Source organism: Microtus oregoni, unplaced genomic scaffold, assembly GCF_018167655.1.
Source record: "Microtus oregoni isolate MIOR12 unplaced genomic scaffold, Mior012 000017F_ref0000208, whole genome shotgun sequence".
NCBI classification, from domain to species: Eukaryota; Metazoa; Chordata; class Mammalia; order Rodentia; family Cricetidae; genus Microtus; species Microtus oregoni.
Genome location: NW_024543076.1, coordinates 10587339 through 10601077, shown reverse-complemented (window position 1 = coordinate 10601077; position 13739 = coordinate 10587339). Strand labels below are relative to the sequence as shown.

General features: G+C 37.4%; 1 protein-coding gene across 5 annotated transcripts in view; it reads right to left on the bottom strand.

Annotated features, from left to right (window-relative positions):
* Positions 1-440: 440 nt before the first annotated feature.
* The window catches only part of Lingo2 (leucine rich repeat and Ig domain containing 2), a 1050166-nt gene continuing 1036867 nt past the window's right edge, over positions 441-13739 (bottom strand). For all 5 annotated transcript variants that reach the window (XM_041667315.1, XM_041667314.1, XM_041667313.1 and 2 more), the window contains one exon: positions 441-4830. In XM_041667315.1, coding sequence (XP_041523249.1) covers positions 2975-4795 — 1821 coding nt within the window. In that variant the 5' untranslated portion in view covers positions 4796-4830 and the 3' untranslated portion in view covers positions 441-2974. The remainder of the gene's footprint in view (positions 4831-13739) is intronic.

Here is a 13739-nt window from a genome sequence, read left to right as displayed (position 1 = left end):
TGTAACACAGTAATGACCATAAAGAAAAATTAATGCCATCCTTTTGTGAAACTGTACGCAAAAGCCCCAGTGCTATGGTCAGTGGAATCACAGTGCCTTGGGAATCCCGATGATTTGCATTAATAGGGAGAAAATGCGAAATTAGATGCCCATTCAATTTTGTATAAATCCTTCTGTATACTGATTTAGGCAGGAAGTTGCCAATTCTCCTGGAAAAAAAAATCTGGTAAATATGCTATCATGGTCTGAGCAGTTAGTTATTCCAACAATAACTGTACTCTTACTAAAATTATCGGGTTAAGAACATTTCAGCGGGGTACTGCTTGGGGGTTTCATGGAGCTCCAATCTTTGAAGATGCTAACAATGAAATAGGAAAGGTGGCAGGTAATGCTCAAAACACACTGGAGAAATCATGAGGTGAAACGTAGTAAAGGCAGGACTTTTGAGAGTGTGTATTAGACTTGCCTAGATCACTTTGAATCTATAATTTGTCACTATGGAATGCACCATTTGTTCAGTTTATTAGTTAGTGCCTCTTCATTTTGGAAGATCATTTAATAATATCTTAACTGTTCTACGGATCAGAGAATAAAGCCCCCAGAGAATTTAATCTATCTTCTTTTGAAAGAATAACATATAAATTTTTGAGCTAAATACTTTATCTTATAATTGAATCCAACCTCGTTTTCCTCAGCAGGTTTTTGGTCAAATTTTATAATTTTTGATAGAGAATAGAATAACAAAACACTTTTTAAAAAACAATTGGCCAACCCCCCCATACATGCACACATAATTTGCCAAGTACACACATTTTAAGGTGTTTCAAAATGAAAATGAAATAGATTCTCTTTTAGAAGACTATCTCTTCATTTTAACTGTAAGAACATAGCATTTAACTTCTTAGGATTTGAAATTTTTATAGAATTTAGTGTAGGCTGACACAAATTGTTATATATGAATAAGTACATAAATGGAAAACGAATTTCTAAAATGTTTGTGATAATCTTCAGGGTTGCTAAATTAACTGTAACTCAAGCAGGCAATTCTTCAGTCTTTAAAAAAGGGAATTCTCAGTTCCTACCCCTGGAAAAGGAGAAATGAGTTTATATGTAATGCCCACCTAGTTTGCAAAACATCTTGCGATCCTTTTTGAAGTTGAGGCCAATTTGATAGTTCTTCTTCATTTTTTTCAGCATTTAAAGTTCTTCATATTTTCAAACCCTTAAAGAAGTTAGTCCGTTGAGAGTCAGACCCACATATCTTTCACATATCTTACCAAGTACCCCGAGGGAACTCGCTCCACATCCTTTCAAAACGTGAAAAATGTAGGAACTTGGTGCATGCTGATTAAATGCTGTCATTTCAGGAATGCAATCTGCATCTAACACTTTTTTCAGAGCGTATGAATATACGCTTTGGAAGTTATCCAGAACTCAGCCAATGGAATTATGCCTCCTTAAACCAGATCATTGATAATAATAATGACAATTTTTTTTGGACTGGTAAAATTAAGAGCAACAGAATTGGGCAAATATGCTCAGGTCGAGAAAGTGAAAGAATCAACACAACATTACATATTTGTAGAGCCATAAGCTGAGCTTTTCCCTGGTGAAGGAACATAAACTTCGTTTTTAAATTTGCACTGTTTTTTCTTTCACTGCTTTACATAAAACAGATATCTCTTATCTAAGCAACATAGTTTTCAACATGAAATGAAAAGTCTTGATTAGGAAGCAGGGAAACATCTTGAAGTTGCCTAATTGTGGTCATACTATGTATATAGTACTTAAATCGAGAAATTGGAAGTGTCATGTGCTGTGTGCTGATTTAACTTGTAGCTATCTGGCCGGTAGCTGTCACATTTGAAAGAGATCATTGGTTGCATCGCTGTCATGATGTGCTTGGATCACCCTGCTTTTTGTTGACTTCTGAAAACTCCTTATTCGGATAGCTTTTGGACCACAGAATTATTGATAGCAACTACGGATGAATATTGCCAAATAATTAAATATAATCATTACTTCTTTTTCCATTTGTCATTAACCCATGAACAGTGACTGGTGGAAGTAAAACTAAGGGCTAGCTAAATGGATTATTTTTATGAATGACACCTACCTTGCATTTTACAGGTACATCTAGTGATATACCACCTTCTGGAGAAACCCAAAGGCTTCTGTTACAGTAAACTGGTCCAGGTTGGTAGTGTATGTATAAAAAATATTCCATTCTGTATCAAAACTAGGCACATGCCTTTATTTATAGTAACAGAAGTTAACAGAGTTGAGCAGATTTGACTTGGGTCCTGTTTCTTGGCATCCTACATCAGACATACACATCTCAACACATCTCTGCCTGTTATTCCAGGGATCTAGCCTCAGATATTGGTGGGTAAAAGGAAGGTGAAATTACACTTGGATCTATACTGGTGAGTAACTAAAAGCACGACCTCTCATTCATATTGCTTTAAAACATATACAGCATATATGTTTCAAAAAAAAGAATATATTGATCTCTTTTTGGTATTGAACCAATAGTATTGTATGACGCAAGGTTTTAACAAATGATAATAATAAATACAAATCTTACTGTAGAGTATGTTTTTAGACAAATGTGTCTTTTTAATATGTAAACCCTACACTGTAGGATGTTCTCTTTTATTTTTCTCTTTTGTTTTTGCAGTGGTAGAAAATGTTGAATTGTTGTCCATCAGCATGAGCCAAAGGTTCAGGTTCCTTACTGAGATCCCCAGAATGCCAACATCTGCAATGCAAACACTTAGTATCCCATTGTGTGAAGGGCTGTGACACATGCCTGCCTGCCTCTAACCGGCCAGTATCCCGAAGGAGTCCTCCTGCTTCCATGAACCCTGCTTTGACACAGGGACAGCTGCACGAAGCTGCCTGATAACCTTGTGGTCAGACGTCTTACTCATGACCAACAGGGACACAAGACAGTAGGGTGTGTGGTGGGCCCTTATATCATTTTCATGTTGAACCTCCTGGGTCCAGCCACCTCCCCTTCCACGACAGCACCATTGTTTTTTCGGGGCACATACTCGAGGTCAATGCTATTTTTGTGCTTGCCTTTTCCTCGGCTCCACACAAAAAGGAGGAGAAAACAAAATAAAACCACTCCCAGGAATGTGAAACAGCCCATGGCTGTAGATACCAGTATTGTTTTAAGGTCCAGGGAAAAAGTATTGGCATTAGTGCCATTGGAAACGGTGTCATTGGAGTCGGTCATGTACATAGGGGTCCTGTTTGCGTAAAGGAAGCGGTCTGAAGTGAATCCCTTCACAGTGAGGGAGGCTGTGTAGGTGTCGTTCCCAGCAGCGTTGCTAGCAATGCAAACATACAACCCACTGTCTTGATCCTGGGCAAAACGGATTTCCAGGGTGCCATCACCCAACACAGTGGCCCTTCCATTGGATTTGGCGGTGATGGAACGCCTTCGGGGTGTCACCCAGGAAATCACGGGCTGTGGGTCTCCGTCAGCATTGCACTCCAGCTGGACTGTTTGTCCTTCATCCACTAGGAGATGCTGTAACTTCTTTTCACGGATTTTGGGCTTTTTGCAGGTAAAATAAAAAGAAAGAGCAGTGCTATGGAAATCCTTAAATGACCTCTCACGGATGGTGTCTGGCCCGGCACACATGGGCTGCTGGCCCCCAAACTGTAGGGTGGGTTGTCGCTGTAGGAGCCAGAGGAGTCGGCAGTCGCAGGCTAGTGGGTTGTTGTTAATGCTCAGGACCTCCAAAGCCCTAGGGGAGGAGAAGACATTCTCTTCCAATGTTTCCAGCAGGTTCTGAGATACATTGAGCACACGGAGGAAGCGGAGCCCTTGGAAGGAGTGAGGCTCAATGGTGCGCAGTTGGGCCCCCACTATATGAAGCTCCTGTAGGCGGATCAGGTCAGAGAACATGCCTGCTTCGATAGTGCTGATGGGATTGTAGGAGAGGTTAAGGTGGGTCAGGTATACCAGGTGTTTAAAGGCAAGGAAGGGGACAGTGGACAGGTTGGTGTTAGTGATGGAGAGGCAGGTGAGGTTGAGACCATAGAGACTATTGGCCGGCATCATATCGAGCAAAGGCCAGTAGTCGATCTCTAGGTGTTTCAGGTGGAACAATCTTTTAAAGGCATACACAGGCATATTGTTGATATTAAGATGCTTCAGATGCAAGGTGATGAGGCTGCGGAGGTGGGAAAGGGCTTCTGTTGGTACTGCTGTTAAGTTGCACTTCTCCAGGGTGAGCTGCTCCAAGCTAAGTAGTCCGCTAAAGGCCCTGTGTGATATATAAACCAAATCATTGTCCCCCACTTCTAGAGACTTCAGGTTATGGAGATCCTGGAACATGTAGTCCAGCAAAATAACAATCTTATTCTCACTAATGTCAAGTTTGGTGAGGTTGGACAGTCCTGTGAATACTCCCAATGGTACCAACTTAAGGCGATTGCCTTTCAGGCGGAGGGATCGTAGGTTAAAGAGGTTGTTAAAAGCCCCGGGCTCCACATTGGCAATGATGTTGTCACTCAAGTCTATCTCCTCCAAGAGAGGATATGATATGAATTCTTCAGGATTGACGCTTTTTAACCTGTTTTTGCTGAGGTCCAAGATTTTGGTCTCAATGGGAATGCCTTCTGGGATGGCGATCAAACGTCTTCTGTGGCAGCTAACAGATTTGTTCTGGGCGGAGCACTCACAGCGAGCAGGACAGCCGATGGTGGATCCCACGAGGAGGAACACCATAGCCAGACCCAGGAACGGCTGCCAGCATGGTCTGGCCGTGTGAAGCATGGCTCTACTTCTTAGTCTACACCTTGGTTACGGGCCTGCATGGACAGGGGGAAGAAGGTGAGAAGGACAGGTTAGGACAGAGACAGGGAAAGGTGCATAATCAAGGAACCGAGTTATAAAACAAAGATACTAGATGTGGTGGCAACCAGAAGGGCTCCCTTATTGGCTACATGATTTTAAGGAATTTATTTCATCTCTATAATTATGTGGTTTTGCATACTAAGTGTGGGCAATGATAGCCGTGAGAGCTCCTAAGAGTTATCATGACCGACTTGGGATTAGAAAACTCTAGAGACAAGTTTAGTGTCTGGCATAAACTAAGAAAAAGAGTATACACACACACACACACACACGTGTGTGTGTGTGTGTGTGTATTATATACAAAAGCCCTTAATTTTACAACTTAAAAGAAAAGAAACAGGTTAGTGGCTAAGTAGTTGTGTATGAATGAATGTCTGCGTTTCTTTTTTTGGGAACCTGATTACCCTCTATTATAAATGAAGCTAATGGAAGTTTCAACAACAGGCCTTGGGTCCAATATTCAAATAGGTTAACATCTACTGCAAGGTGCTGAGAACTTTTTCTTCACATATATTTACTTTATCAAAAGTAGCTTTTAATTTTAAGGCACTCCTCTGTCAGAGTTCAATGAATCTTGACTGAGCTAACTTGCTTATTTGAGGGAGACGTGTTTTCCTGTCTTACCACTCTGCCATTGTGTTTCTTACAGGGATGACATGTGCTTGAGAAACCATTGTGACTACAATAAAAAGTACTGCTTTTATGATGCTAGCTTAAATATCTTGGAGAGGGAAGATACAGTTGTAAGAAAACAAAACTTTTAATACACAAACCACAAGAAAATTAGCATGTTACACAATAAATACCTTTATTTTCATATTGTGAAGCTCCTTTCACTCAACAGCATCAGTGAATAATAAAATTCCTTAGAATTAACTTGACAAGCAATTTTCAGAACTACTATGGCAGGTACTAAATCCTACAAATGAGTCCAAATTCAACTCATTAAGCAAACTATATTTAGATAGAAAGTAAATGTTATAAACATATTCTCAATAAAGACCCATTACAAAAATATTTTGTACTTAAACATTAATTATAAAGTTGAAATATTGAGTCAGTATGTATACACATTTTAAGTAAATTTTATTTGACTCTTCAGGAGAGTTTAAAAATTGGCATAAGTTCTGTGTATTTCTTAAGTTTTAATTTTTCTAGTTTGATTGTTACAAAGGAAAATTAGAATTGTAAAGAGCTCAGTTATATGTTATTATATATTATATTGCATACCATCTCAGTAATGCACTATAAAATTATGCTTTCATGACAAACACACATGGTAATCCAATCAGAACCAATAAAACTATGAGTGATAAATACTATAAAATATGTGAAATTATGAGACCATGGATATTGATGTAAAATATGAACACTAAGTAAGGAACTACTCTGAAACCTACTTGAAAGTAAACTTTCTGTTATTGATGTTTAAAATGGACTGTGAAAAAATATAAGTAATTGGAGATATACATATACCCTAGAATAAAATTCAATTTTATGTTAGAGTTAAACATTTTTATGAATGATATTAGAAAGTAGGAATGACTTGGGCTTAGCTAGTATGTTTTTAAATATCCTTTCTAGATATAGTATAACTTCTGTTGTGTTATAGAAGATGTCTTGTAATTTTCCAATTCTTTGAAACTGCTGAGTCTGTTTTATTGTATCTCCACATTCTTATCTCAATGACTATTTTGTGTCAACTAGAGTTAGATGTATCTTTGCATTTGGGGATATATAACTCTCTAAAAGTCATTATAATTTATTTGGTTGGTTATAGTTTTTAGATATTTTAAACACAGTTTTTCAACATTAATCGATTACTAGGAAATATGCATTCAAATTCCCATATGAGTTGGATGTAGTAGCACACACTTTTAATCCCAGCATTTGGGAGGCAAAAGCAGGTAGATCTCAGAGTTTGAAGTTATCCTGGTTTAGAGAGTAAGTTCCAGGACAACCAGTGCTACAAAGAGAAACCCTATCTTGAAAAACCAGTTTAAAAAAAAGAAAGGGGGCTGGAGAGATGGCTCAGTGGTTAAGAGCATTGCCTGTTCTTCCAAAGGTCCTGAGTTCAATTCCCAGCAACCACATGGTGGCTCACAACCATCTATAATAAGGTCTGGTGCCCTCTTCTGGCCTGCAGACATACACACAGACAGAATATTGTATGCATAATAAATAAATAAATATTTAAAAAAAAAGAAAGTAAAATACTTAAATATGAACAGAAAATTTTCTGTTTCCCTAAATTCTATGGTTCTTTTTTTCTCTTAGATGTTGAAGCTCTGAGCTTATATACAGGTTTAGTTTGTGATAGAATAATCTTTTGTTGTTGGGGAGAGTACATATTTACCCAAAGTAACGATAATTGTCTTAATTGTTTATTTTGGGTTATAGATTTTGGGTTTATTTAATTTAGATAAGTTTTATCATTTAATTAATCTCTGTCATAGCATATGGTGAGTTCTTTTTTTTTTTTTTTGTTTTTTCGAGACAGGGTTTCTCTGTAGCTTTGGAGCCTGTCTTGGAACTCCCTTTGTAGACCAGGCTGGCCTCGAACTCACAGAGATCCACCTGCCTCTGCCTCCCGAGTGCTGGGATGAAAGGCGTGCGTCACCACCGCCCAGCTTCATATGGTGAGTTCTTGATCTTGAATCCATTGTTACTTAGTCCACTTAAACCTAATGTAATTATTGATATGTTGCATTTAGAGAAGCCATTTTGATAGTAACTAGCTGTCTTTTGAGTTTTTGCTCCTTTTCTTATCCTTTTTATTATTTCAATTTTCCTAGTGCTGTATATTAATTTCTTCTTTACTTTTCACCCCCAGAGGACCTGGGTTCAATTCCCAGCACCCACAAAGCAGCTCATAAGTGTCTATAACTCAATTTCAGAGGATCCAACACCCTTTAACACACATACATGCAGACAAAATATCAATGAACATAAAAATAATAGTAAAATAAATAAAATTAAAGAAGAATATATGTGTGTATATATACACACATACATATATGTTACAACAACAAATCTAAAATGGCCACGAATCCATGAAGTTTAAAGAGAAGATGGAAGATCACATATAAAGGTTTAGATAGAGGAAAATAAAGGAGAAATAATGTAATTATATTATATTCTCAAAAAATAAAATGAAATTTTAATAAAATTAAAAAAGAATTAGTGTTTTCACATCTATAAAATACAGTATTTATTTTGTAAGATGGGTAAATCTGTATTATACTTATATGGCTCTGGCTTTCTGTGTTGAGGATAACAGTTTTATTATATGATTAGTTTAGTAATTTTCAGTTTATTTTGATTTAATAGTAAGGAACACATTGTTTTTTATTTAAATTCTGCTGGAGCATGCTATTATCTGTGACAGGGTTTGCGCAATGTATAAATAACCAGTTATTATGATGTATTTAAATAATGATTTAGGAGATGGGTCTTTATTGGATCTATTATTTAACCAAGATGGTATAAATGGAAAACACCATGTAATTTAATCCTGACAGGCAGAACCTGAATTAAATTTAGGCATCGAGGCATTGTTTTTTAAGACAGGGTCTGACTACATTGCATGAGCTGGCTTTAGACTTAATCTTCTGTAACTTCTCATGTGTTAGGATTACAGGTGTATGCCACTAACATTGTTTTTTCCTTTTTGGCGTTAATAAAAAGGGCTATCAAAAAGGTTATGTAGTCAGATGCCAAAAACATACATTGGAGAAAAGATAGCCTTTTCCACAATTCATGCAGGGAAAACTGAATATTAGTTTGAAAAGTTAAAAATGCAAATGAAGTTAGATCCTTTCCTCTCACTTGTACAAAAATCATATCAACCTAGATCAAAGATGTTAATGCGAGACCTGGACCTTGAGAACTCTCAGAGGAAATGTGAATAAACACCTCAAGATACAGCCTAAGCAAAGGCCTCCTTCCAGAAGCTCGGGAAACCTAGCAAGAATTGACGCTTGGGATTGCATGAAATTCAAATGCCTTTGAGTAGCCAAAGAAACAATTATTAAGTGAAGTGACAACCCATAGAATTTGGGGGGAAAACATAAAAATCCTTTGCAGTTATATGTCTGCCAAAGGGTTAATAGCTACAACACATAAGGAACTAAAAAGGGAGAAATCAAGCATCCCAGTCAACAAATGATCTGAGGAACAGATATTTCTCAAAAGATGAAGCACAAACGACCAGCCAACACGAAAGAAGTAGTCAATATTACTAGGCATCAGGAAAATTCATATTAAAACAACATAGAGCTTTCATGTCATCCCAGACCAAATGGTTGTTGTTGAAAAAACAGAAACAAATGCTAGAGAGAATGGAGAAGAGGGAACTGTTAGCTGGTACTGTAGGAATACAAACTGGTCTAGCTACCATGGAACTCAGTATAGTGTTTTCTCTTCGAACTAGAGGATGACACAACAAAACTCTACCACTCCTGTGTATGTACTCAAATAACTCAAAGTCAACATGGCAGAGATACAGATAAGATTTTGACACAGTATTTGGAGTACCAACATTATGAGGTAATCCTGGGTATCTATCAAAAATTGAGTGGGTAGTATATACTGGCATTTTATTTAAACATAGAAGAATGAAATTATGCTGTTTGCTGAAATATTTATATAAGTAGGGGAAATCATATTGAGCAAAAAAGCCACACACAGAGAAAACAAATAACATATTTAATGTTATTTCGAACATATATAAACATATACATAGGATATGAAAATAGAAGGGGGACTTGGGAAAGGAAGGAGTGTAACAGGAGGTGTAGACTAAGGAGATGAATGGAACCGGGGTGAATATAGTTAAAATACATTATTGATTTGAAGGAAATTACCTTTATGAACCTCAATACAATACATGAAAAATGTAAGGAAAAAAAAGATATACAACCAGAAAGCAGAAAGTATGCAAAGTTGCTTCGGATCTGGACCAGTGTGTCCATCCTACTGCTCGTAAAAGTCTAGAATTTAGGCCCACATCTCACACAATGTTTTTGATACAGTCTGAGAACTACAGAAGAAGGTGTAACTTTATTGTCCGCCTCTCAAATATTTCTCTTTTTGAGTCTGGAAGGGCAAACTGCTGACTCCATTTAGCTTGCGCTGTCAGCAGAAGTCTTAGAATCAAAGCTTGCTCATAATTTCCAGCTGTGGCTAAGCTTGGACAAGATGAACTTTGTTTTGTTAAGAATAAAGCGGGAAACTGAAATCTATAGGGAGCTTACAAGGTTCTTGCCATTAATTCTGATCATAGGGACGCTGCGAGCATAATAATTAGTACCTTATTAAACTTAGTGTATGAAGCTGGGTATTTTCATAGTTACCTTTTCTCTATGCTGGCTACTTCCTTCCCATTTATTCTTAAATTGGAGAAACAAGTGTAACCATCAGGGAGGATGCAAAAGCCAACCTCCAAGAACAGAGCAAGCAAGTATATGGGCTCGCTTATATGGCTTAAATTCTGATTCATAATATGCTAGTGATAAGCCATGGATGGTGATATCTATAATTCTCACCATCTCTTCAGTAGATCTGTTATCATGAAAGAGAACATTGATCACTACAGATGTATATACCAGGTGCCTAGCACATTAATAGCTGTCCTTATAGCCATTAATAGGAGATAATGATTTGGTTTCTGGAGGCTCTGTTTGTTAGGATGGAGATTAAGTCAAAGCAAGCCAAGGATAGGAGAATACTGCAGTCAGGAGAAGTGGGCAGATCATACAATGGAGAGAAATGGAGAACTTTAAGCAGCTGTAATCTTTAAAGACACAAGAAAAGAAAGTAGTGACCACTGTCTATTGTGTAAGTAGAAGGTTGGAAGGGAGCAGTTGCTTAGATGAATGATAAAGTAGCGATAAAGAAGTGAGAGACAACTTAAGCTGGAAATTCTGGGATCATATAGTTTTCTTACAGCTGAACAAGGGCACAAACAATGAATGGACACTATGTTCATCTCTATAAAATCTTAACTGCGTGGTGCTGCCTCAGGCCTTTATTCCCAGCCCTCATGAGGCAGAAGCAGCCTGTGAGTTCGAAGCTAGCCTGGTCTACAAGAGCTAGATCCAGAACAGGCCCCAAAGCTGCAGAGAAACTCTGTCTCAAAAGACCAAAAAAAAAAAAATATTACGTTAGGTAATGATTGTGTTTTCACCAAATAAAGCTCTTTCTGAAATGAAAAAGTGGCTGGGAGGTGAGAGGAATGAGATAGAGAAGAAAAGATTGAGAAGGACTTGAAGAATAAAGGTGAGCCAAATAAATCTACAGTCAGAAAGCAGAATTAAACATTCCAGATGTCTAAAACTGTCAATCACAAATCTCATGTTCTATCAAATCAGAAAATAAAGAGTTCAGAAACTTGTATGAAGGACTTGAAAAGCAAAAAAAAAATTAACTTCATTGTGCAAATCTTAAAACTCAGTAAAGTTACCTATATTCTTTTTAGGAAGCAAGTGATTTTGAGATTAAAGCCCAAAGTCTAAAATCTGACAGAAAACACATTTATCCTTGAACACAGTCTCCAGTTAGCATGCAAGGCATTATATTTCCACCTCTATTCCTTTATTCATTTTTAGTTGGAAGAGATACAGAATTTTGATACTGAAACTCGGAGAGCACTCAAGTAGAAACAATGATTGCCATTATGAAGCCAGTTTGGTAGATCGTCCAATGTGCCCTGTGCTATAAAGTAATGATAATATCAACTGTAAAGGGCGATAATCAAAGGTACCCAGGAACTCATACAGGAGGGGAAACCTTATTCAGTCACTCATTCCACAAACAACCAAAGATAGATGAGGATGTATAGCTACTCGAATAATGACTATTAGGTATTCAAAAGGTATCATTTGTGTCTAAGTTAATGTGGATTCACCTGTTTGCATTTGACATGATGATGGTTTACTGTGATAAAACTTATGTGAATTGATATAAAATAAATACAAAATTAGTATTGGACCTCTTGTCAAATAATATCTTTGCGTTGTCCCTGTTTCCCTTTGATAGTTAATCTCAGAGAGGTCAACAGATTAGGTTCTTACTAACCTGGAAACATCTGAGTAGTTAGTGCTTTCTGGAACCGACAGTTTTAAAGTTGGCTCCTTTGGAGTGGTGGGTTAGTGCCTTTTCTGGGATCTTCAGTCAAAGGTAGTTGAATAGTCAGTCATTCCACAGTCTCTGAGGCATATTACAAGCTAAGCTCCAAGTTCCCTCCTAGGTCACAGCACTGTGTAAGACAGGAGGCCACCATGATGTTAACTTTCTTAGACATGCCGCACTCAGGACATGAGGAAAACACACTCACTGTGAAAGGGCCCTCCGAGTGCAAAATCAATCCCAATACTCGGCCACAGAAAAACTTCTACTTAATATTAGTTTTGCAGATTTTCCAGCATAGAGGAAAATTTCAGTAGCTGCAGGGGAGAGCTATTAAAGATTCTAAATAATCCCTTTTCAACTTATCCCATGATTTTATGGGTGAAATCACCCTCTTTGCTGATGTCCCATTTGTCTAAGGTTTCAGCCTCAGTATTGGAGAAACTGTTTCTGTTCGCTATTCATTGAATCCTGAGGTTTATCTTTTATTATTGTTGTTTATATTTTATTTATTTTTGTGGCCATGTTATTTTAAGCTCTTAACTTTTATAAATACTTCTTTTGTTCTTTTCATAAATTACTGCATAAAACTTTTATAATAATAGCCTATAATCTATCTCTCTATCTTTATGTTTTTTATTGGCTTTGAGATAAAGTGTTATGTAGCCAAGAATGTCATTGTGAGATTGGTTTTGAAGTAATCAAGAATGGCCTTGAACTTCTAGTTGCCCCGCCTATGTCTCTGTAGTGCTGAGAGTATGTCACACTATATATATTACTATAATAATTCTTCTTAAAAATAGGAACACATACAATTTTCTCAGTTCCCTCTGGACTATGTTCCGCTTTTTCTATGACCATAAAAAAGGCAAATCTATTCAAAACATGAGTTCATCTTGTTTTCAAGTGACTAACAGTTAGCAAGGATTGTCCTAAGCCATTAATCAAAAGCTTTTATTTAATCTCTCCTCTGTGGTGGGAGAGTTCCCTGTTCTGGTGTTTATTTTGATCTCTTTGATGTGCAAATTATTGCTCTTCTCCAATAGTTTCACATCTCCTTTTGGCCTATATAGAGAGATACTTGGACATGTAGATATTCCTATTGCATTTAAGGCTTTTAAAGATGAAAGTGTGGCGGTCTAATCTAAGGTTTACCTCCCGCTGAAATTAATACTACTAATCAAAAGGCAGTCAGCCTAAAATGATTAGTAGCCTCATAAGTGTGATTTTAAAATCCCCCAAACTATATGGAGGTAGATAATTGTGGCATCGGATAGTTATCTGTTTTATTTTAACACTGCATTAATCTCAGTTTTCTTTCTTGAAAGTGGGGCCGCAGTAACAACTCTACAGGAATAATGTGAAAATAAGATGTGACAGTAAAGATAAGAGTAAAGTTGAAACGTGGCAGACACAAAATTTCTCAATGCATTCTGATTCTTTTTTTTTTTTTTTTTTCGAGACAAGGTTTCTCTGTGGTTTTGGAGCCTGTCCTGGAACTAGCTCTTGTAGACCAGGCTGGTCTCGAACTCACAGAGATCCGCCTGCCTCTGCCTCCCGAGTGCTGGGATTACAGGCGTGCGCCACCACCGCCCGGCTGCATTCTGATTCTTTAATGAGTGAAAACTTATACCTACTTAGGATAGATTAAGGTAAGCAGGACCCAAGGCATTTCTTTTTCTCTTCGGAGAAAAGACAAAAGCTCCGAGATGTGTACCATGTGGATCACTGCTCA